Source organism: Botrytis cinerea, chromosome 10 (assembly GCF_000143535.2).
Source record: "Botrytis cinerea B05.10 chromosome 10, complete sequence".
Classification (NCBI taxonomy): Eukaryota; Fungi; Ascomycota; class Leotiomycetes; order Helotiales; family Sclerotiniaceae; genus Botrytis; species Botrytis cinerea.
The window spans coordinates 89,091-111,704 of NC_037319.1; the positions used below are offsets into that span (position 1 = coordinate 89,091).

Here is a 22,614-nt window from a genome sequence, read left to right on the forward strand (position 1 = left end):
AAATCCTTTTAATGCCCCAAAACACCTCCCAAAGATACAACTTGTAGCTCAACACAAAATAGTTTCTAGCAGTACAACACCCGACGAGATGAGTTGAAATTGCACAATATCTTGACCCAAGACAGTTCTTATCCAAGACTACAGTCGAATTACCTCTAAAACAAGGAATTCAACTTTGAAACCCCTTCTAAATATATCAATAAGAGATGAGATACTCCATAGTTCAGACCCAACATGAACATCAAACCATACATCAGACAATAACCACAAAAAAAACACCCCACACTAAATTCCCAAGCTAAAATTTCCAAGCTAACTCCCCCTCGAGGGTCCCTCGAGGATAGTTCGCTTAATAACCATATCATTCAGAACTTTTTTCCACCCACCTTCAATTCCAAACAACCACCTCCCTCCCACCCATCGACGACTGCCCAACCCAATCCAAAAAAAAAACAATCATCTTTCAACATCTCCTTCTTCCATTAAATCTTTCATCATGGCAAAGACAAAGGCAAAGCCAAAGAAATACAAGACCAGAGCCGCAGAACGCCGTGCCGAATTGCGCAGAAAGGGTCTCCCTATTCCACCTCCAAGAACCATCTTCCTACCTCCCAGCCTCATGGATTTACTCACCACCAGAGAGAAGCGTGTCTACACCAAGAAATACAGATGTAAGTTGATCATATTTCCTTGCCTAGGTGTGCAAGACTTGATCACAGAAATCTAACATATATTTACTTAAATAGGGACCATGGCAATGCAACGCTTCAAGGTTGGACGTACATGGCCAGAAGTTCGCACAGAATACTCTGACTTCCCATTATCTCATTTGGATCGCAACTTGTACACCAACTGGGGCTCGATCAGAGACAAGCTTTCTAGAACTCAAGACGAGCTAGATGATATGGAGGGAATGCAGAATGATCGACGTGCTGCGTAGTTGGTCAAGGTATGTTTAATTGGTACTGATACTAGAGATCTTGGCTAATAATTAACTAAGAGGAACCCGATTCACAAGTAGCTGCTTTGGGTATGTTCTCTTACTAGCAAATTTGGTGCAGAAAGACATCTAACAAACAGACTAGACATGCGACAATGCGGTAAACGAACCGGTACGAATTTTATGATTGCACGATTAAATGGATGGATGGATGACTTTTGGGCATGGCCTACTTAGGTACTTTATTGTGGGTTTGCGGGAGTTTCGACGCGTAGATACCAAATATAGTACAATAAAATACAATTCATCCTGATAGCAAACTTTACAAATGAAAACATGAGATTCTTTATACATACCACGAACCGGTGCTCATGACACCAAATTCTTTTCTTGACTCTCCAAGATTCTGTCCAGTACAAACTCTATATTTTCCTCTCCGTCAAACTTGCTCTACCTTCAATTCCATTACCTTGTACAGTTTGATCCTTCTTCTTATCAGCATGCAACAAAGGAGTTGTAATTTGATATTTCCCCTGCATGTAACACAACCCCCTCCAGTCCTTTTTCCGCCCCTTCACTTTTTCCGCTGCCTCCCCAAATCCAATCCTCATCACCTTCCCAAAAACCAACGTATGATCCCCAACATCGAGAAACCCACTATTTTCATGATTCCTCAGCATTTCGCATTGAAAGGTCTGTCTTATACCTCTAGTGGTTACACCTGAAACTGTACCGGGAGAATACACCAACTTGTGATCCTCAGGAAGCATAGGTCCACCGCGAGAAAAATAATTGGCAAGTTGAGCACCTGATGCGTTGGCTTCTAAAATGTGGATGTGAAACCACCTATCGGGGTTATCTTTTGCGGATGATGATGCAGACCCAGCGGGGTATAGCGCTTTGAGCGCATCGAGTGTTCTGGAAGGACGCTTGATGTTGAATGTGATGATAGGTTCTGGTGAGAGTGTAAGGGTAGTAAAGGAGGATAAAGTCATAGCTGCTGCTGCTATTGAGGGTTCTCCGGAGTTTGCATTAAGATTTGGAGTGGTGAGGATCACGACAGAATGTGGTACATTGCGCATTACTTGACGGACATCTAAGGCGAGTTGTTTGAGTTCTGGGGGGTTGCTGAGAGCTTCCAATGGGGTATCTATGGGTGTATTTGTTGATTCAATGGCGCTGGTTGGTTTTGAAGGAGAAGCTTTGGATAAGCTGCTGCGTTTTCTCGATTGTTGATGAATACATTTTGAGAACGAATTGTGTCGAGAGGAGTGAGTGTGGTCTAGAAGATTCAAAACCGAATATCAGTAAGGGAAACATACAAGTGATTGCAAGTAAATGAAAAGAATAGCATACATTTCTTAGAAGTCTTCTCCAATGAACTCCATCTCCAGAATAATTCATGAAAGCCTCCCACGACAGACGATTGATTTGTATAAAGGAAACTCCGCGAATTCCTGGCAAGTATCATTTTTTCTAGATACTACAAAACTGTAGCCCTTTCCAAACCAACTGATATAAATTTTAATGCGACTCCGTCGTTGATTGAGTCAAAAATATATTCAGATATGCAAGGCGCTGTGAATCCACACAAGGTTCTACAAGGCTGAAAATTATATTCATATCGTCATTGGTCTATCGTGAACACCGTAGAAAAGTTCTCAGAAAACAATTCTAGATGCAAGCCTCGTCGCATTTGACGAGGAACTCGATATTTTGTACGAACCCAATTCAATCTCTCGGCACCTTAAGAAAGAGGCGCTTCTTCATCCCGTCAATACTGCCACGCCATATCTTCGTCCGTCCAATTACGCCGCAATCATGTCCCTCCCATCCCTCACCCTCCGCCGCACCTCCTCCATTACCTCCAATACCCTCCCCATAAACTCCACCCTCACCCACCAAATTCGACACGCCACCCTCCTTAAACGTCCTATTCGACCATATACCTTCACACAACTCGTTACTTTATCCGACGGTTCTACTTATCTCACTCGATCCACATCTCCAGCGCCCATTTACCGCAGTACAAAAGATACACGAAATCATCCTTTATGGCAGCCTTCTTTGGATTCATTAAGGAATGTTGAGAATGATGAAGCAGGACGCTTGAGTGCATTCAGAGAAAGGTTCGGAAGGGGATGGGATGGAGAAGTGGAAAAGGCAGAGGGAGAGGAGAAGTTGGCAAAGGATGGAGAGGGTGCGAAGGCTGGTGAGGGTGTAGAGAGCAAGAAGGTAGATCAAATGGATAGTTTGATGGATTTGATTAGTGGAGGAGCTCAAAGGGATAGTGCTAGTATGAAGGGAACTGTTAGGACGAAGAGTGGAAAGGAGAAGAAATAAATAGGAGGGTTGAGTTGAAGGATTGAGTGAGGGGTGGAGTGAGGGGTATTATTATAATGACTGGGATGGGAAATATCTTGGTATGAAGTTGGGGAAATGTTATTCTCCCTCGAGAACTTCAGAAATTATCAGACACATCAAGTTGGATTGTACGATAAACGAGAGAATATCCCTCATCTTGCCATGTACACATGTACATATACATCGCCAAGGAGGTAAAAAGAAATGCATAGAGATCAGGATTGGGCGTTCAGAATTGAAATATTATTCTATGTACAAAAATACTACAACCAGCATACCACAATCACCTCATGATTTGACAGTTGTGATATTCTCTTCATCTTTTTCACCCCACTCAATTACTTTTCAAAAACGTGATATCATTGTGTCATTCATTAATCTTCTTCTTCAGCGGTTGCTACAGCTGCAGCTTGTGAGTCTGTAGCAGTTTCACCTGAGATTCCAGTTTCTGAAGAAGGACGTGCCGCTGGTTCCACGGGGGGCTTATAAAATAATTGTTCATCTTCTTCAGCATCAAGTTGCATAAGGAAAGTTTCCCAAAGTTCAATAAGCTTGAGAACATTAGCATGATGTCTTTGGTCTCATAATTGCAATAACTCACCTCCTTTTGAGCTTCTACAGCACTCTCTAAGAATGTCTCCACAGCACTCTTAAAATCCTCAACCTTTTCACGCTCAAATCTATCAAGTTCGGACTTCATAAGACGTCCCATGTCCTCGAACAATAATCTTGCTTGATGAACTTTACGTTCAGAATCGGCCACTTCTCCTTGCATTTGATTCAAACGATCTTGTTGTGATTTGCCTTGGCGTAATAATTTCTCCTGAGTAGTCTTACGCTTTTGTAAATCACCTTCTGCTGCATGCCATGAGTGCCATGCTTTTTGACGTGAACCGAATGCTTGCTTGATACTTCCAATCAAACGAACATATTCATCAATTGTGATACCCAAGGTCAATACATCTTGTTGTGCTTGTCGATCATAAAGTTCCCTAATTCTGATTTGTAAATCCGCAAGACTTTCAAGAGGTCCGGATAATGATGTAGAGAGCTCAACAGCTGAGAGTGCTCGAAGGGAACCAGAGAAATCACCCGCAGCTTCAGCAAGACCTTTACGTTGGATAACCACAACATCCATAGCTTTCAACAAAGCTTTAAGTTGATTCTCCAAAGCATCGAGGTAAATTCGTCGCTCATGGAACCACTAATCATGTCAGCAACTTCAAACGTGTAGAAATAACCATAAACTTACATCATCATGTTCAACAAATTTCCCTCCTCCACCAACAGAAATACCAAGTCCACTAAACATGCCTTTGCTTTCACCAAGTCCAGGTTCTTTTCGTTCTTTATGTTTGACATCGACATTGAAAGCCTCACTTTCTAAAAACAATTTCAAGTCCCCATCATGTTGAAGTGTTGGATGAGCAGCGGTTTTATTGAGCATTCTTTCCAATGCAGCACGTCTAGATTCAACAAAATTTGTATCGAATCTTCCTACAGCTTGCTTCTCAGGAGGTGGTGGCACAACAACACCGGGGTTGTTTGCATGTAAAGAGTTGTAAAGCCATAAAAAGTCTCTATATCTTCGAGTGACAGTAAATTCCGGTTGACGATATGCCTTAGAGGATGTCTAATTCATGCTTAGTTTATGCGGATACTATCTTAGAACTGATATATCCTACCTTTGTTTCAACCGAGTATACAATATGAGAACTGGTCAAATCCCCAACTTTGTGTGGATCACCGACTGTGATATTGAAAGTAGGCTTGGCAGCTTGTTCAATGCTCACACTAGGCGTTGACTCTCTTCGAACCGAGCCTATTTGAGATGGCTGAACAGGAGGTGGTATGCGAGGTCCAGTACTGGATTCAACATCCTCACTCAAATCCACTGAATCCAACATACTTCGACTTATAGTAGAGCTTTGCGCTGAAGCTAATGGTTGTCGCAGATTATGCGTAACAGTTTGTTCTTTTTGAGGCGGCGCAGGAGGCTCGTCGGCTTTCGATGTTGGCGCATTGTCACCTAATGGTCCCAATGGCCCCAAAGAATCATCTAAAGCTTGAAGTCGAACTGGTTGTGCTCCAGCGCGTCGAGGGGTTCGTATCGTACGTCCTGCATGTGTTTTGCCTTGTGAAGCTGGTGGGGCAAGGGTTTGTGATGCAGATCCGGGGGTTTCTTTATGATAAAGTTAAATCTGAACGCTGCTTCAATACGATGATGACTGACCTCCTTCTGTAGCGGATTCTTCGGGTTTGGGTAAGCTTGGTGTCGATTGAGCTTGTGAAGGGACATCTAATATACTTGTCAACACTGATCTCTCCTAGAATGACCGTTTCAGTCGGTTGAAACATACCTCCCCAAGGCGAGTCTCCCCCGTCTTCCAAATCCATGACGAAATGTTAAGGGCACTTAGAAACGTTGAGATGATACTTGTATGAATTCAAGATGGATATCTAATCGGCGCGCGGCACAGACAACAGTCGGAATGTACCGTGGTAAGTTACAGGGGTCAGAGCTATCCAAGACAGCAACCAATATAATTCATGTACGATATTCTCAATCTTTCTTCAACAAATTTTGAGTATTAGTGTTGGTATGATATGTAGATGGTGCATCAAAAGTTTGATAACATCTTGCGAACAAGATAAAAGGGTAGGAATTTGGGATATCGGGTAATTATCGGTTAGTTTGTTCTCTTTTCAAGCAACCTACGTTCATCACCACATTTGAAGCAAGGTAAGCATGAGTGAGTGCATCATTGCAGGTAGGTGGCATAGCCAAAACTTTAAAGATTCAGCCTATGAATGGCAAAAAGATCATTCCGTTATGAATGTATCATCATGTCCTACAAGATGGTCCAACTTTATAGAGTATGACCCCAATTCCACATCTACCATTCTTTATTTCTCAACCTCATCCCTCATTTGAGTTAATGGACGTGAATTATAATTGCCCTTGTCCAAATCCTCGAGGAACTTTCTACTCTTCGCCCACAATTCTGCCTCCATATCTCTACCAACTCTTCCACTTCGACTATTCAAGAAACCAATATCAAGGTTTCCCATTCCTCCTTCCACAACAATATCATCTGCCGGCATATTTCCTGCCATATTTCCTGGAACTGCTGATCGTCTTTCCACAACTTCAGCAACTGATTTGCCCTTATTCTTCGACTTCACCTTCTCTGCCGGTATGATTTCTGCTTCCTCCAATCCCAATATTTGCCTTCGCAATCTTACATCGACGGATTGTAGAGTTTTCAGATAAGAATTCGAAGCATCTTCGAAAGCTTGACGTTTTTCTTGTGGTGATTGTGATTCTCCCGGTTCTTGTGCTGCAGTGAGAATCTTAAGGGTTTGTCCGGCAGTTTGAACAAGTTGTAAGATACTCTGCGGATGGTTAGATGTTGTTACGGAAGGGGTCGAAAGTTGCAGATCTTACCTTGTCTATTTCATTGAGTTGCTGAATACGCTCGGCTTTTGTGAATGGCCGGAATGCTGAGGTTTGATTTTCTTCTGGTGAAGAAGACATGATAATCCTGAGTCGCAAGTCGAAATTCTCGAGTGCTTGTTGGGTTCTGGTATGTACGTCGAGTGGGTATGAATTTGGGTTTCGATTCATGTACTTCGAGGATGATTATGTAGATTGCTTCAACTCCGAAACCTTAAGCTTGGAACCTTGGAGATGCTTTATCTGGGGTTACAGCCTTAATAATGCGGCTCTGCGGATCGGCTGCATTAGTGTCAAAACTTCACTCCAATTGTTCGATGAAGGTTGGGCTTCAGCAACCTCTCACTAAATACCAGGCAGTCAGCCTTGAACAATAAAAAATCATTTAATTCTTCTTCTTTCATAATCCCCCAAATTTCTCTATAGCCGTAACCAACCATACCTGCCCACCTAGACGTAAAGTTGAGAGTATTCAGGGAGCCTTTTCGTCGGTTTTGAGGAGATGCTCAGTGATTGGCGGTATTACGGTATTATCTAGGTGATAGATTATAGAGCGAAATTACTGTCGCCGGTGCCGATATATTGGACAAGCAGGTAGCCGAGTAGAAGGTGCCTGCCATAAGGTTACTAGGTAGACCCAATCAAGCGCACGCGAAAGGACTCTAACCTCTCAATAAGCATGTCTACCTCAGGACCACCCAACGGACCTCCCAGTGCTGGAATAAATACACAACAAAATTCTCAAGGTCCCCCTCAATCAGGCTCACTCATGTCTCAACAAAATTTGAATCAGATCGTAAGTTGTCCCTTCCTTTCATATAACTCCAATGGATATTCGCAGTGTTGCCGTCAATATCATCAATACCAGCAGGCTCTTGTTCCCAATGCCGTCGATATCACCCATACCATTGAGCTTTTACCTCCCAAATTCATCCAGACGCTTGCCATTAGAACAACTATGCTCTCTCAAGATACTGCTAGTGCAGAAGCAGGTGGCCACAGTACAGTTGGTCAATGTGCAGAGTAAACAACCATATAAAGGAATTGTCACGTGGTCAGGCTGAACACCATGAACCGCCTCTCGAAGCAAAACAATTTACTTGATTGTATTTTGTTATTTCAAGACGAGAACTGGCTGGAACATCAAAAGGTTCTTAATGATCATCTGTGCCGTATGCATTGTCATGGTGCATTGCCATGGCACAGTAGTTTCCAAAACATGGTGTTTATGCCTTTGATGGTTGACCTTCCTCATGGCAAAATTATTTGCTTGGGGGAGATCTGGGGAATAAATATATATTCGCAGTTGAAGTTCTCTCAATCCAATACAGTGCTTGTTTGTTCAAGGCCCGATACCCCTTTCGACCTAGCGTTCTTCTTCCCGTGCTTTCCCTCTCCCCATCTCTATCTCGAAAGCAGCCAGCTTTTTAATCAAAATCTTATCTATTCACTTCCACAAACAATTCCCATTCTACAAGTCTTGCAGCACTTGATTACTCTTCTGGCAAAGGCTTCTTACACAAACCAATTCCATAGTCTTGTCACAAAATTCTTGCAGCAATTTCTTGTCATCATGTCTGGGCCACTTGGGCAAATCCCACGACGTCCTTCCTTTTCACGTCCTTCCACTTCAAATTCGTTACCAGCAGGTAATCCACGTCCTGGAACCATTCAACCCCAGGTTGCAGTGCTTTCTGGTTCTTCAAATAATGGTATTCCAAGACCTGGTGCTCCTCGTCCCCCATTTCCACCTTATCCTGGTGTTCCACCTCCATCATACCTGCCACACTCTCCAAACTCTGTGCGCTCTTATGGCTCTCCCTATCCTCTTGTTCCTTCGCCCTCGTCAGCTCGTGATTTTGCGCAAGTGATTACTAATGCGGATGCCAAGGTTATCGAGTACCTCGTCAAAAAAGGTTACAATCGAACTGAGCAGATGCTACGATCTGAATCTTCCAACCTTGATAGAGATGGAAAACCAATTCAAGAACGTGCCGAAGACCTTGGTACAGCAAAGTATGCAAAGGGTTTCCGATTATTGAGTAATTGGATCGAATCAAACTTGGATATATACAAGGTAAGCAAGAATCATTTCAGTATTGAAAGTTAACATTTCTAATTACCTTGGCAACAGTTTGAGCTGCGCAGACTCCTTTGGCCTATTTTTGTTTATTCCTTCATTGAGCTTATCACAAATAATTATACAGCTGATGGAAAAGACTTTTTGAAAGAATTCAAAGATCAATTCCAACAAGTCCATGCTGATGAACTCACCACATTTGATACAATCAGTTTGCCTCAACAAATCAACGATAACACAATCACTAAGCTTTATTTATCCTCGAAATACCGAATCCCTCTCAATACTCACGTTTACTTCAACCTCATAACTCACCTCGAATCGAACAGTAAACAAGGTGGATCTGTTATCATTTATTTGTTGCAGACATATTGCGAAATTCGTGAAACGAAGAGAGGACCCATTGATCAGTTTAGTTTCGAAGCTATCATCAATCAAGCACATGGTGTTGAGCCGGAAGAGTCTGACCTTCAAGAAGGAATCCCTGGAGCCTTTACCGGAGTTACGAACAAAGATATTCAAGATAATAATGCCAAGTTACTATTGGGACCGATGGCATTGGAGGATGAATTAGCTGCAGATGTTCGTGCAGATCTTGATGAAGAAGATAGTAAGAACCCCCCCGAGCTTGGCAAACCATCGTTGGTTGAATTGTTTGATCAAAGTATCAAGCGTGAGGAAGGTGTTGAAGGACCTGGCCGCAATGAAATCCCTTACCCTCCTTCTCGTGCTCGAGATGTAACCATGGAAGTTCAAAAGATCAAGGAACATCGAGATAGATTCAAGATTGAAAGCCGTAATGGTGGGGTTGGTCCTGCAGTCTCTATTTGCATGTTTACCTTCCACAATACTCTTGATACGTAAGTTATTTTCCAACAACCTTCCACCAGAATACTAACTTGTTGGTAGAATCAACTGTATCGAATTTTCTGATGACAATAATTTGGTTGCTGTTGGAACGGAAGAATCTTACATTCGTGTTTGGCATTTACATGGCGACCCATTGCCAAGTGAAACCAAATCAGGTCCAAATGATCCACCACCATCGAACTCTCGTCGTCTAATTGGTCATTCCGCACCTGTTTATGCCGTATCATTCTCTCCTTCGATTCGAGGTGCAGATGAAAGTGATACAGCTACTGCTCCCAAATTACTTCTCTCATCATCTTCGGATAGAACAATTCGTCTTTGGTCTCTCGAAGCATGGGCCTGCCTTGTCGTATACAAAGGTCATGAAGGTCCAGTATGGAATGTAAAGTGGGGACCATTTGGTCATTACTTCTTGACTTGCGGTCATGATCGATCCGTTCGTATTTGGGGACAAGACCATATTTCATACCTTCGAATGTTCATTGGTCATGATTCCAATGTCAATCAAATTGCTTGGCATCCAAACGGAGCATATGTTTTCTCGGCAAGTGATCAAGCTGATAAGACTGTTCGCATGTGGTCTTTTACAACTGGTGATTGCGTTCGTGTTTTCACTGGTCATACCGACACCATTAGTGCTCTTCAATGTGCTCCTAATGGGAAGATTCTAGCATCTGCAGATTGTGGTGGTAGTATTATTCTTTGGGATCTTGCAAAGGGAACACAAATTAAACGTTGCAGAGGTCATGGAAAGGGTGGAATTTGGTCTTTATCATTCAGTGTTGAGTCTACAGTTTTGTGTTCAGGTGGAGCTGATGGTACTGTTCGTTTATGGGATATCGAAGTTCCTTCTGATCCATACAAGAACAATGATGGTGAAGTCATTGGTACTGGTGGACAAGCTGATGCAACTCGTGTTACGGGTGCCATCACAGGTGCTCAAGCTAATCCTACCACTGGTTCTTCCAAGAAGAAGGGTAAGGAAACAATGATTACTCCAGATCAAATCGTTGCATTCCCTACCAAGAGATCACCAGTTTACAAGGTCATGTTTACAAGAATGAATTTGGTTATGGCTGGAGGATGTTATTTGCCTTAAGGGTATTGAGTAGATGGTTATATTCGTGGAGGCTTAGATCTTTTTGATTGCGAGATGCACGATTTACGATAAAAGTTTCTATCAAATTGTAATTGAGATTTCATTCGAGTTTCTTTGGATGGATTGGAGTGGAGTGGAGTGGAAGTTGATTGGTACAGAAAATGGCGTATAATACCAGGTTTTATGGTAATAGTCATTAGTTGGGTTTCTAAATCTTTGAGTTTTCCTCGAAAATTTATGCACATGGTTTAATTTGATGGTTTGCTGATGGTGATATGATGAAATACTGCGAGGTTCATGGTTATCGATTCAAGGAATCGATGCTAGTTTTCTTTTCCTCGATTTCATATTGCATTTTACTCTGAATTATGTCACAAGTATATCATTACCTTGTACAATTTTTAGTGATTACACGAAATTGGTTTGAGGTATAGTATTCTGATGAACATGATGTATTTCTAGTTACACAGCCTAGTATTAGTGTCATGCATACCATGAGAATAAGAGGGAGACCTCGTCTCCTTTATTGAGTAGTTGGATAGACACAAACACCAAACTTGGCTATGAATACATCACATCGAGTAAAGTCACATAGATATAGATGCATTGATTTTACTTGATTTTATTCATAAATATTTTCTACCCTCCCCTTATATTACATCATATCGCATCCCCATCTCATTGCAGCGAATTCACATCTCATGAATGATGATTCCGACAATTTCCTATATCATAATCTGAAAGTTCATCATGACTCTCAATCCTTCTCTCTGATTCTCAAGCGCTTTCCCCGACTTTCTTTCTTTTTCCCTTCTACCTTTCCTCTATTTTTCGTTTCCTGTTTTTGTTTGGGTGCCTGTGTTGGTGTCTGTGTCTGTGGATGTTCCTTTCGTTCTTCCATACCTCCTCTCACCTCTCACCTCCTCCCCCATCTACATATCAACATCCGCAACTCCTCTCGGCCCCCACTCCATCTCCTCAAACAACCCATCAATCTCCTCTATTCCCACATCCGAAAAGTTCCAACCCCTCTCTTCCGGTGTCAGAGGTGGATTCATATACATTCCTTGCCAGGAGGTATGCGATGGACTTGTGTTGATTTCTGCGTATACATCTATGTTGGTATTCATATCTGTATCCATATCCATATCCACGTCCATGCCCACATCCATGCCCATATCCACATCCATACCCATATCTAGGAGCAAATCAGGGGATAAAAGATAATCATCTCCAGTGCCGTGATATTCTAATCCTGGATCTAATCCCAAAGCTAGTTCTGGTTCTGGCTCTGCTTCTGAACCCATTTCCATCAGATATCCTAGATTTGGAGAATCCCAATCAGCGGTCATACTGGGTATCAAATCCATATTTGAAGTTGTATCTAGCTCGACAATATGCATTGGAATAAACATTGGGGTTGCATTCGCATTCGCATTCGCATCCGCATCTCCAACGTTATCTCGACCAACTCCCTCTCCAGCTTCATCAGCTTCGTCCTCATCAACTTCGTCCTCATCAACTTCGTCCTCATCAACTTCGTCCTCATCAACTTCATCCTCATCAACTTCATCATCAAAACCATCTCCAACTTTATCTCCAACTTCATTCCCATCTTCAACTTCATTCTCATCTCCAACTTCATTCCCATCCTCAACTCCATCTCCGTCGTCATCATCATCATCATCATCATCGTCATCGTCATCAGCATCCGAATCCGAATCCCGGATCACAATTATCACTCTCGCATCAACACTCGGAGTGGAAGCCTCAATATGTATCTTCGAATTCAAAATCTCCGGGCTCGCATCTACATTTATCTTTGAGCTCCGAGCGCGCATTCGCTTCAAAGCCGGTTGTACATTCTCCAGGCTTGTATGTACATTTATCCCTGAGCTCCTCGTGACCATTGTTCTCGAAGACGATGGTGTATTCTTCGGGCTAGCTTTGGCAATCTTCATCTTCAGACGTGCATCTGCAATTCTTTCTGAACTCCGAGTGATCATTGTTTTCGAGGCCGATTTTGTGTTTTCCGGGGTAGATTGTGCATTTTTTCTCGTTGGGGTTGTCTTTGCTTTGGTCTTTCGCTTTTGCTTCGTGTTAAGCTTCTGCTTTACATTCGACGCAGAATTTAATCCTGATCTCGTGGTCGTCATTTTGAGGTGGAGCATTTACTTGGTAATGAAGTTTTTGGTTTGAGATCTTCGGATCTGTGTCGAGGAGGTTTAAGTCGAGGAGATCTAAGTCAAGAATGTCTATGAAAGATATCGAGAGTTGATTCGTGGGAAGGCGGGTTTATATGGAAACATGAGGGATGGGAATATAATTGTCTATTATACTATGATAGCATCATACTGCCGTATTTCTCTCAGTATGCTCAATTCATTCGTACGTTCAGTTCGCCGTAAACACCGTATCTCACACACAACACCTCTCTATTTCTTAACCCCCTTTAACACCGTACAATTCCACATAACGACGCCCTCCTCACAGCCTGAATCCAGCCCTCAATCCCGTAAACCGTAATTATGACCGTAACCGAACCGTACACATCAAATCAGTCCCCTTTCCTCTCTGCAAACCCAAGACAAACTCCGACAGAGACTAAGCAATGAATTAAAGTAGCCGTATCCACCCGTATTAAGAGTCCAAATTCGAATCACCATGACGACCGTATTTGTTTAGTAGGGAGACTTTGAGGAAAGATTCACATTTCTTTTATATACATACCATCCTCGCTTCATCCTCGCACTTCCTTTATCCATGGTACGAGACGCAAACTCAAACCAAATTTTCTAAGTCCAAGATTTACAGCTCAATCTTTAACTCAATTCTACAAGATATCATTCACGGACCTTAAGCAAGTCATGAATCTCAAAATCATACGAGGTGATTAATCTCAATTTGAATCAATGAAACTATACTATCTATCATCAGAAGAAAAATCCCACTCATTTCATTCACACACAACCATATCTTCGCCAGTTGAGTCCTAACATCTAGAGCTCCTCAATTCATAGCCATGTAGGATCAAGCTATCCTTATCCCTCTCCCACCACCACATTTTCCCAAGATATCAACCACAATCTATGAATCATAACTATCTCCACCAAAATTAGAAGCAATTTAAACCCATACCTATAATATTCCTTCTCATACAATTCAATCTAGCCCATCAAACTAACCCATCGGTCAGGCAAATCAGACTTTGGAGTAATATCCACCATTATTTCCATATCCATTTCCGCTTCCTCCTGTTGGAGTTCCAGATCCACTACTTCCCCCATTCCCACCACTTGGAAGTCCAACGCTGATGGTAGCACCTGGTGCACTTGAGCTTGCAGCACCATTGGCACTAGATCCACTTGGTGGAGAACCAGAACCAGTAGGGGCTGCAGGGAAATCACCACCTTGACAGATGGCTGTAAGAGAGGTTTGAAGGCCTATCGTGATATGTTAGTCCATTTTTTCAATGGCAAATTAATGGCATTGAATGAGAAAACAAGAAGGGGTATAGCTCACTGGTAACGATAGAAGTAGCAACAATAGTTGTAGTTCCAGTGCTTTGACTCGTCTTCAACACTGTAGTTGGAATAGTAACTGTCGAATAAATGACCTGCACATAATTTGTGGAGATTGTTTGAACAACTGGGACAGTAAAATGCGAGATGGTAGTTGTTGTCTCAGGAATAGTAGAAGCAATCACAAGTGAATATGTCGATAGATCCTTAGCCAGACAACCACTCGATGCAGGGTCAGAAGTGATAATTGGTCCACCAGGTTGTGTTATAGCGATAGTAGAACCAGGAAGTGTAGCAGTGACTGCATCTGAAGTTCCAACGCCGACTGAAATACCACCAGTTGGAATAGGTACCGAAACAGATATGCCGGGTCCACTTCCACTGCTTTCACTAGCACTACCACCGTTATATCCCACACTCGATCCTGAGCCACCACCAACAGCTGGAAGAGTAGCAGATACAATAGGAATAGTAGCAGAAGCCGATGCACCACCACCAATTGAAACACCGCCGCCACCGATAGGAATCGTAGCAGAAACAACTGGGCCTCCTCCACCTACAGGCAAAGTAGCCGAAACCTGAGGAACAGGTGTAGGATAATAGTGACTTGTGGGCAAAACCGGCACACTCGGAGCGGGCAAAGCTGGGATACTTGCAACTGGAGCAGTTCCTCCACCACCACCAAGACCGAGACCACCAAGGAGACCACCTAAAATACCATTTATTCCAAGTGGGTCACTACTGTCAGTACTACCGCCAGAAACAGGGACCGATGGGACGGATGGGGCAGGAAGAGAAGGAACAGAGACAGAGGACGGAGAGTAGTAAGGTGAGTGATCATCGTTTGCTACGTCTGGGATGGGAGCAGGAGCTGCATAGAGAGTGGGGAGGAGAGAGATTGTGAGAAGAAGCTTGTGATGCATTGTTGCGGTTGGATATGTGTGAGATAGTTGGTTATAACTAAATGTGAGAGGTGCGAGATTGATCACTCAAGAAATTGTATTGAATCGAATCGAATTGAATTGAACTGGATGAGAGTTTGTAATAAAATGAAATTCAATTGAATTGTAAACAGCGAATGGATTGTGTTGCAAGGTATTGTACTTTAAGCAAGGCTCGTAGCAAAGGAAGTAAAAGCTCAAGGTGTGTGTGATGAAGAGAAGAACAAAAATCCAAGACCTTAGATCAAGGAATTTCGTACACTTTATACCCTCTCCTCATTGCCCCAACTTTCCTTTTGCCATCCATCAAGGTACATATCGTTTACTCAGATCGTGCAACTTCACCCCTCGTACTTTCCTCGCCTACACATAATACATACCTAGCAGATATTCTCGCCATACACAAATGGTTTCCATTTGCCCAATAATCAACTAACCGTGCCGTCCCGAAAGTCAATTGACAGACGTTCCTTTCCATATTCTCTATTCGATTCGATATTATACAATGCAGTTAGGAGCTGCCCTCATCATCCTATACTATCCCATCTTCAATTCTCGGGATGACGAACTCCCATGACCATAATGTATCCCTATCTCCCAACTCTGGCTTCGATAAACGAGATCCATGTTACCAAACTGCTGTTACCCATTCACAAATAATCCCCTAATGCTTCCTATTCGTCGATTTTATTCATCCCACACATCTTGACCATCGTTGTACTCTTCCCGATTGTGAGTTACAACAGGGAAAAACATTGCCCAATCCCTCCTATTCGTTCATATTAATCATCTCGTCCTTTCCCAATCTAAAATTTACGCCTTCTTTAGCTCTCCGAGACAAAGTTACAAACCAGTCTATTGGAAACAGAGATCATAATGTTCATCATTGTTCGCCAAATCCACTGTCATATTCATCATAATACTACCCAACCCACTGGAAATAGCAGATGATGAGCATGGTTTCAGTTCTACAAATCAAACACAGTCCCAGTAATTCTAGATGTCATGTTGTGCACATGTAACCCTTAGTACAACTTCTCAAGAACGCCTCGAACTTTAAGACGCCATATCCGGTCCGAGTTGGTTCATGTCCCAACACAAGAAGGATTTTTTCAGTACACTTGTAACTGATATGGAGAAATTTTCATAATTATGAGTACATGATTGTAAGGAGAATAATGCAATGTCACACACGAATATGCCCGAGAAATTTCATCGTCACTCAAAATTATATAAATTGAACACACAAAAGTACAGTAAATATTTTGTATTCTGCTATCTCTTTTCCTTTGTCTTCAACGCGCAATGTTTATCACAAAGTACATTTTTAAGATTATACCTCATGTATCTTTTAATACCATGTGGAATGAAAAATATGAGCATCAAAAGAGAAATAGTAAGCAGGCTCAATGCATGACCGAAAAACCAACCATTAGAACTCCACTATCCCGCAAAAACCAAGCCATTTTTTAAATTTAGTCAACCTCCTCCATAGCGCTCTCAACTGGTGCATCCGAAGTTGCTTCAGTGGTGGCGGCAGCCTCCTCGGTAGTCTCGGCATCCTCCTCAACATTCAATCCGAGTGAGACAAGCTTGTGAATACGCTCGGCAAATCCAGCTGGCTCCTCGATGGTGAAACCAGAAACGAGAAGGGAAGTCTCAAACAAAAGTTGAGTGATCGACTTAACGGTACGGTCGTTCTCACCATCAGCCTCAACCTTCTTCTTCAACTCCTTAATGATAGGTGATTTTGGAGAGATTTCGAAAGTCTTCTTGGAGGACATGTATGATGACATAGAGGTATCACGGAGAGCTTGAGCCTTCATGATACGCTCCATGTTAGCGGACCAACCGAATTGGCCGGTACGGATAGCACAAGGAGCGTTGACAAGCTTGTGGCTGACAACGACCTTCTCAACGTTCTCGCCGAGAACGTTCTTGAGAGCCTTGGCAAGACCCTCGAATTCCTTCTCCTCTTCCTCACGAGTCTTCTTCTCCTCATCAGTCTCCTCAAGGTCGAAGTCCTTGGTGATATCAACAAGCTTCTTACCCTCAAACTCCTTGAGTTGAGTCATGGCGTACTCATCAATGGGGTCAACCAAGAAGAGAACCTCAAAGTTCTTTGCCTTGAGGGAGTCAAGGAATGGTGACTTTTGAACAGCCTTGAGAGACTCTCCAGTGATGTAGTAGAGGTTCTTTTGGTGCTCTGGCATACGGGTAACGTAGTCGGAGAGGGAGGTAATGTCATCACCAGACTTGGTGGAGCTGAATCTGAGGAGCTTGGCAAGAGCAGCTCTGTTTTGGGAATCCTCGTGGATACCGAGCTTGATGTTCTTGGCGAAAGCAGCGTAGAACTTGTCGAATTGCTCCTTGTCTTCAGAGATCTCTTGGAAGAGCTCAAGAACCTTCTTGACGATGTTCTTCTTGATGACCTTCATGATCTTGTTTTGTTGAAGAGTCTCACGGGACAAGTTAAGTGGGAGATCCTCAGAGTCGACAACACCCTTGACGAAGCTCAACCACTCAGGGATGAGGTCAGTGGCGTCATCAGTGATGAAAACACGACGAACGTAAAGCTTGATGTTGTTCTTGGTCTTCTTGGTCTCGAAAAGATCGAATGGAGCACGCTTTGGAACGAAGAGGATGGCACGGAATTCGAGTTGACCTTCAACGGAGAAGTGCTTGACAGCCAAGTGATCTTCCCAGTCGTTGGAGAGGGACTTGTAGAATGAACCGTATTCCTCAGCGGTAATGTCGGATGGGTTTCTGGTCCAGATTGGCTTTTGCTTGTTGAGCTCTTCCTCTTCAATCTTGGTCTCCTTGACCTTCTTGGTCTTTGGCTTCTTGGCCTCTTCTTCATCATCGACCTCCTCAATCTTGGCCTTCTTCTCCTCATCCTCCTCCTTGGTCTCCTCAGCCTCCTCATCTGGGACTTCGGTCTCAGTCTCCTTGGAGACGTGGAGGTAGATTGGGTATGAGATGAACTCGGAGTGCTTCTTGATGACCTCCTTGATCTTTGACTCGTTCAAGTAGTCCATTTGCTCATCCTTCAAGTGAAGAATGATCTTGGTACCACGGCCGAGTTGCTCACCCTCAGAGTCTTGAGTGAGAGTGAAAGTTCCTCCAGCACTGGATTCCCAAATGTATTGTTCATCATCGTTGTTTTTCGAGACGACAGTGACTCTGTCAGCGACGAGGTATGCAGAGTAGAAACCAACACCGAATTGACCAATCATAGAGATATCAGCACCTGCGGTGAGAGCCTCCATAAATTGCTTGGTACCAGATCGTGCAATCGTACCGAGGTTGTTGACGAGATCCTAATTGTTGGTTAGCAATTGAATTTGAGTCTTCGCTTACGAATGTACTTACAGCCTTGGTCATACCAATACCGGTATCGCGGATGGTAAGAGTCTTGTTCTCCTTGTCTGGGATGATGTCGATGCGGAGATCCTTACCGCTGTCGAGCTTGCTGGAATCTGAGAGAGCCTCATAACGGATCTTGTCGAGAGCATCGGAACAGTTAGAAACAAGTTCTCTTAAGAAGATCTCCTTGTTTGAGTAGACTGTGTTGATGATGAGGGAGAGCAACTGAGAGATCTCAGCTTGGAACTCGAAAGTTTCGCCAGCCATATTTGTGATTGTGTATGTAAAAACGGAGAAACTGTAGGAAGATGATAGATTAGTATTGATTTCTTGATGGGAAATGAGGTTGTGCAAGCTTATTGAGCCTGTTGTGAATCTCTTGCAGGATACAAGTAACGCTTTCTAGGATCTCTTTCTCTTTCGAGGCTGAGCTCTCCAACGGGCTTCTTGATGGGAGATCGAGGGGTTGCTTCGACACAGGTAGAGTGTTGAAGGCAACTTACAGTTGATGGTATTCGTTAAATCGTTAAGTGTATCGTATTGTAGAAGTCTAATAGACCGAAAGTAGAAAGGAAGGGTATCTTTGAATGGTTTGAAGAAAAAAAGAGAATTGGCTTTTCGTTGAAGGGTATTGGGGATTTTATGGAAAGGCTCGCTATAGAAAATGGTAGAATTGTAAGGAACTTTCTGGTCGCTTAACCCTTTCTAGACCACCTAGCAACGCGCCACTTCTGGCCCAGCCAATCAATAGGCGAGAAAACATGACAAGGCACAAGGCAAGACAAACGATGTGATGTATATGGAACTTTTTAGAATTACTCGTATAGTTATGGATAGCTAGGTAGCTGTGGGCACTTTGGGGGAATTGAATGCAAACAGTCAATACATGGTCAAAACATATCTATGGCGGCCTGGGTATTGCTTAGTAATCTTGGTACTCTCAATAACATCCTATGAAGAGAGATGAATTCACATGACTTTGCGTTTACTACTCGTCTCTTTGAATTGTTCGGTGCCATCTCTTCTCTCTCATCTCAATCAATTCTTCTTCTTCTTCTCCCCCCTCTAGAATCTCAATTTTCTTTATCGCAGTGGCTCATCTTATCAGCGGGGAAAAACTTTGACCGGTTTCTGTTCTGTGCTTCACAATTGAGGCTGGTGAATGAGGCTCGTGTGGGTAATCTCACGTGCCTCGGAAGCTTCTAGTAAGTTTAAGGGAGTCCTTGAAGATTCCTTTGATTTCGATTCCCATTATGACTGTTAACGATCATATCATCACTACATTGAAATTTCCATTCGAGACGCTTCGATTACCCCTTGAATTTGTCAGTGCAGTGGCGGTGACAAAAATGTTGGACCTTTTTTCTCACCCCAAGCCTTCTAGGCCATGAATAGACTTGACAGCCACGGAAAAGAATCCAGCTTGCCAGCCTTATCGAAGGCAAGTTAATAGTAGGCCTTGGCAGCTTGGGTTCTTTCTTTCCGCATTATATCATATCATATTGACAATCTAATGGCACATAGTGTAGGTGGCTATTGCACTATTCTCTCTTACAACTTGACATCTAGATTATACATGCACACAAAATTCAACGGGATCGTGTTCTCAAGTTCCCAATTTGATCATCCCCAGTCATCGCCCCCCAAAGGAATTCAGCAGTAGATTCTTCCCAAGGGAATGGAGTGCCTGGTTAGTGGCCGGTGACTCAACCAAAATCTAGACCTACCAATTTTTCCATTTCTGTGATGCATTCCAGAATATGCCTGAAGGTTACTTTATTATCAAGTTGCATAAACGCTAGCCAACTGGTGAGTTCATTGGTCATGCCGGCTTATCATGATGCAGGTCGGGCTAGCGGGTGCCATAGTGTCAACAGGAGAGCGAATAGTTTTCCTCTCTCCGATGGAATATTTTATTGTCGTCGTCGTCACCATCATCATAAGCAGTAAAGTTTCTGGACATTTTAAGTCCACACCAACACTATCCGGATGTTACCTTTATCTCTCAGTCGTATCTTCGACAACCATAAAGACTTACAAGCTAGACGCTGCGTCGTTTTATACAGCATATCTATTTCCTGAACCCTCCAACCAAAGTAGGCAAATTGACATTCCACACAACGTCTGCAAGTTCTTATTACACGTTCAAATGTTTAGCAGATAGAGCTACGTGAATCAAGGTCGTTGGGTGAAATTCCTTATCTCAGTACTGCATCTTAACTTGATCACGAAGGAAACTCAGATCTTTCTTCCGGCCACCCTATCAGTTCTGATACTTTCCATTCTGAACGGCATAATTTTATGTGTGAACTTGCTACATTTAGTAAGTATCTATCATTAAGGTATCCAAAGGCTGAGGTCTCATGTAAGGCAGAGATGATACGTACACTTCATGTTAAGCAATCTAAGCCAGTAAATCCAAAGAAGTTGAAAAATCCAATATCTTTGTCGAGACGGTCAATTGTGTTTCTCAACCTCGTCACAAAATCAACACTATTGTCTGCAATTTATGTAGTGATCTTTGGGCTTTCAACGCGCACTACAATCACAAAATTCATAACTACTTCCATACGGGCTACGTTAAGCGCCCAGGTGAAGAATACTAGGAAGAAGGCTCAAACGTTTAACGAATCTGATAAAATGCAGTTTTCTAAATATCGTAGATACAGCGTTCTTGAACTTGCCTGTGAAGGATGTTGGCTTTGCATACTTGTGGTTGAAGAGATAGCTGTATTGGGCAAAATCTTTTTCAAAATTCGCCCTTCATTGTGATCTCACGACTGAAAACTGGAAAGTATCGGTGGTATCGAGAGGTTTTTGATAAGATGGAATGAGTGGGAACAGTCGTTTGTTATTTAATGATACAGGCATGCGCATGAGCCTACAGTTTGCACGTTTAGGTCAAGAATAACCACACATCCTCATTATGGGTTACATGGACTGTAGCTGATTGAAACTTCAATGATACCACAGGCGGTCAATCACTGCCATTCATCGCCGCTGCACAAGACGTATCGAACTCCTTGCTTGAATCTTTCCAAATAATAAAAGTTGAATTGCAAATTGTGAAACACATCCAAGATGTAACTTAGGTTATGTTGAAGACTCAAAACTACCAATGAGTGGTATCAATATCGGAATCTCGTATAGTTCAGTTCGATTGATCGAAACGAAGGACGCAACCGGCCGTTTTGCTGCTCTCAGTTGTTGCTTGGGAGATCCCATAATCCTCAAAGATATCAAACTTTCTCGGGCTGAATTTTCAGATTACAAGGAAAAGATCCCAATGGAAATTATGGAATCTCAGCCAAAGGCTTTGTTCGACGCTGTTATGATTACAAGAGGGTTGCGGATACCTTATCTATGAGTCGACTTTTTGTGCACAACTCAAGACTCGTCTATAGATTGGCAAATTGAGGGTTATCGTATGATTGACGTACATATGTCGGCATTCTTAAGGTTAGTCGCCACGAAAGTAAATGTGTGAACGGAGTGAATAACTTCAATTAAATTACCACTGTAATATAGCAACTGTAATAAAGCCCTAAGCGAATGCGAAAGAGACTAGCTCTTTCTGTAAGCCTTTATAAGGCTTACTAGTTTCAATACGTAGCTAGCTCTTTAGACAGAATACAATTAGACATACAGGACCTACGATATTCGTGGGTACTACGTCTTCCGTATCCTTCTTGTACCAACAGTAAAAGACTCTATTGCTAATTTTTCCCCTTGAGAATCTTAACAAGAGCCTATGGTTGCCATATCTTGATGCAGATAACCGCCAGCACTTTACCTGTTCTCCAGAATCCAATGCCAGTTTTCTTTTCGTGACGCAAACGAGCGGCGTGAAACATATGGGCTGCATGATGGTGGGGTCGGGAGATGTGAGTAGGTATTGCAGGAGCAAGTGCTTGCGAGACTTACTTTGTCCTTCGCAAAGGATGAGATGCTATGGGATTGCATGGAATGTAGCACT

At 42.8% G+C, this 22,614-nt stretch overlaps 9 protein-coding genes across 10 annotated transcripts; 3 read left to right on the forward strand and 6 right to left on the reverse strand.

The window, feature by feature from the left end:
- The first annotated feature begins 422 nt into the window (after window positions 1-422).
- Window positions 423-1,132, forward strand: BCIN_10g00220 (hypothetical protein). Of its 2 annotated transcripts, XM_024695376.1 has the most exons (4): window positions 423-671; window positions 747-949; window positions 1,001-1,030; window positions 1,086-1,132. In XM_024695376.1, exons 1-2 carry the CDS (start codon window positions 497-499, stop codon window positions 938-940), a joined length of 369 nt encoding a protein of 122 aa, XP_024551169.1. In that variant the 5' UTR covers window positions 423-496; the 3' UTR covers window positions 941-949; window positions 1,001-1,030; window positions 1,086-1,132. The 2 variants fall into 2 exon arrangements, with proteins under 2 accessions (XP_024551169.1, XP_024551170.1); XM_024695375.1 differs by having other exon boundaries at window positions 423-949.
- A 27-nt stretch (window positions 1,133-1,159) lies between these two features.
- On the reverse strand, window positions 1,160-2,492 carry BCIN_10g00230 (hypothetical protein). Its single transcript, XM_001554120.2, has 2 exons — window positions 2,297-2,492; window positions 1,160-2,222 (listed from the first exon to the last, which is right to left on the reverse strand). Exons 1-2 carry the CDS (start codon window positions 2,409-2,411, stop codon window positions 1,363-1,365), a joined length of 975 nt encoding a protein of 324 aa, XP_001554170.1. The 5' UTR covers window positions 2,412-2,492; the 3' UTR covers window positions 1,160-1,362.
- Window positions 2,493-2,566: 74 nt separating this feature from the next.
- Window positions 2,567-3,536, forward strand: BCIN_10g00240 (hypothetical protein). Its single transcript, XM_001554121.2, has one exon. It carries the CDS (start codon window positions 2,762-2,764, stop codon window positions 3,281-3,283), a length of 522 nt encoding a protein of 173 aa, XP_001554171.1. The 5' UTR covers window positions 2,567-2,761; the 3' UTR covers window positions 3,284-3,536.
- Window positions 3,527-5,952, reverse strand: Bcvps5. Its single transcript, XM_024695377.1, has 6 exons — window positions 5,665-5,952; window positions 5,538-5,603; window positions 4,990-5,486; window positions 4,557-4,937; window positions 3,906-4,508; window positions 3,527-3,855 (listed from the first exon to the last, which is right to left on the reverse strand). The coding sequence occupies exons 1-6, from the start codon at window positions 5,699-5,701 to the stop codon at window positions 3,679-3,681; spliced, it is 1,761 nt and encodes a 586-aa protein (XP_024551171.1). The 5' UTR covers window positions 5,702-5,952; the 3' UTR covers window positions 3,527-3,678.
- A 102-nt stretch (window positions 5,953-6,054) lies between these two features.
- BCIN_10g00260 (hypothetical protein) lies at window positions 6,055-7,077 on the reverse strand. Its single transcript, XM_001554123.2, has 2 exons — window positions 6,753-7,077; window positions 6,055-6,700 (listed from the first exon to the last, which is right to left on the reverse strand). Exons 1-2 carry the CDS (start codon window positions 6,840-6,842, stop codon window positions 6,212-6,214), a joined length of 579 nt encoding a protein of 192 aa, XP_001554173.1. The 5' UTR covers window positions 6,843-7,077; the 3' UTR covers window positions 6,055-6,211.
- A 52-nt stretch (window positions 7,078-7,129) lies between these two features.
- Bctaf5 lies at window positions 7,130-11,108 on the forward strand. Its single transcript, XM_024695378.1, has 5 exons — window positions 7,130-7,384; window positions 7,440-7,557; window positions 8,653-8,838; window positions 8,896-9,701; window positions 9,751-11,108. Exons 2-5 carry the CDS (start codon window positions 7,441-7,443, stop codon window positions 10,808-10,810), a joined length of 2,169 nt encoding a protein of 722 aa, XP_024551172.1. The 5' UTR covers window positions 7,130-7,384; window position 7,440; the 3' UTR covers window positions 10,811-11,108.
- Window positions 11,109-11,561: 453 nt separating this feature from the next.
- On the reverse strand, window positions 11,562-13,117 carry BCIN_10g00280 (hypothetical protein). Its single transcript, XM_001554126.2, has one exon. The coding sequence runs from the start codon at window positions 12,964-12,966 to the stop codon at window positions 11,743-11,745; it is 1,224 nt and encodes a 407-aa protein (XP_001554176.1). The 5' UTR covers window positions 12,967-13,117; the 3' UTR covers window positions 11,562-11,742.
- Window positions 13,118-13,678: 561 nt separating this feature from the next.
- Window positions 13,679-15,518, reverse strand: BCIN_10g00290 (hypothetical protein). Its single transcript, XM_024695379.1, has 2 exons — window positions 14,333-15,518; window positions 13,679-14,253 (listed from the first exon to the last, which is right to left on the reverse strand). Exons 1-2 carry the CDS (start codon window positions 15,252-15,254, stop codon window positions 14,012-14,014), a joined length of 1,164 nt encoding a protein of 387 aa, XP_024551173.1. The 5' UTR covers window positions 15,255-15,518; the 3' UTR covers window positions 13,679-14,011.
- A 938-nt stretch (window positions 15,519-16,456) lies between these two features.
- Window positions 16,457-19,292, reverse strand: BCIN_10g00300 (hypothetical protein). The gene is made up of 3 exons (XM_024695380.1): window positions 19,142-19,292; window positions 18,645-18,936; window positions 16,457-18,592 (listed from the first exon to the last, which is right to left on the reverse strand). The coding sequence occupies exons 2-3, from the start codon at window positions 18,903-18,905 to the stop codon at window positions 16,748-16,750; spliced, it is 2,106 nt and encodes a 701-aa protein (XP_024551174.1). The 5' UTR covers window positions 18,906-18,936; window positions 19,142-19,292; the 3' UTR covers window positions 16,457-16,747.
- Between the last annotated feature and the right edge of the window lie 3,322 nt (window positions 19,293-22,614).

Bases quoted from the DNA above. Each gene is read 5' to 3' on its own strand.
- BCIN_10g00220 (XM_024695376.1), top strand. From the start codon at position 497: ATGGCAAAGACAAAGGCAAAGCCAAAGAAATACAAGACCAGAGCCGCA. The intron at 672-746 runs GTAAGTTGATCA...TTACTTAAATAG, and splicing joins CTACACCAAGAAATACAGAT to GGACCATGGCAATGCAACGC.
- BCIN_10g00230 (XM_001554120.2), bottom strand. From the start codon at position 2,411: ATGATACTTGCCAGGAATTCGCGGAGTTTCCTTTATACAAATCAATCG. The intron at 2,223-2,296 runs GTATGCTATTCT...TGAATCTTCTAG, and splicing joins GGAGAAGACTTCTAAGAAAT to ACCACACTCACTCCTCTCGA.
- BCIN_10g00240 (XM_001554121.2), top strand. From the start codon at position 2,762: ATGTCCCTCCCATCCCTCACCCTCCGCCGCACCTCCTCCATTACCTCC.
- Bcvps5 (XM_024695377.1), bottom strand. From the start codon at position 5,701: ATGGATTTGGAAGACGGGGGAGACTCGCCTTGGGGAG. The intron at 5,604-5,664 runs GTATGTTTCAAC...CAAGTATATTAG, and splicing joins GGGAGACTCGCCTTGGGGAG to ATGTCCCTTCACAAGCTCAA. The intron at 4,938-4,989 runs GTAGGATATATC...AGCATGAATTAG, and splicing joins TATACTCGGTTGAAACAAAG to ACATCCTCTAAGGCATATCG.
- BCIN_10g00260 (XM_001554123.2), bottom strand. From the start codon at position 6,842: ATGTCTTCTTCACCAGAAGAAAATCAAACCTCAGCATTCCGGCCATTC. The intron at 6,701-6,752 runs GTAAGATCTGCA...AACCATCCGCAG, and splicing joins AACTCAATGAAATAGACAAG to AGTATCTTACAACTTGTTCA.
- Bctaf5 (XM_024695378.1), top strand. From the start codon at position 7,441: ATGTCTACCTCAGGACCACCCAACGGACCTCCCAGTGCTGGAATAAAT. The intron at 7,558-8,652 runs GTAAGTTGTCCC...GCGGATGCCAAG, and splicing joins AACAAAATTTGAATCAGATC to GTTATCGAGTACCTCGTCAA. The intron at 8,839-8,895 runs GTAAGCAAGAAT...CCTTGGCAACAG, and splicing joins CAAACTTGGATATATACAAG to TTTGAGCTGCGCAGACTCCT.
- BCIN_10g00280 (XM_001554126.2), bottom strand. From the start codon at position 12,966: ATGACGACCACGAGATCAGGATTAAATTCTGCGTCGAATGTAAAGCAG.
- BCIN_10g00290 (XM_024695379.1), bottom strand. From the start codon at position 15,254: ATGCATCACAAGCTTCTTCTCACAATCTCTCTCCTCCCCACTCTCTAT. The intron at 14,254-14,332 runs GTGAGCTATACC...ATATCACGATAG, and splicing joins TGCTACTTCTATCGTTACCA to GCCTTCAAACCTCTCTTACA.
- BCIN_10g00300 (XM_024695380.1), bottom strand. From the start codon at position 18,905: ATGGCTGGCGAAACTTTCGAGTTCCAAGCTGAGATCTCTCAGTTGCTC. The intron at 18,593-18,644 runs GTAAGTACATTC...ACCAACAATTAG, and splicing joins GTATTGGTATGACCAAGGCT to GATCTCGTCAACAACCTCGG.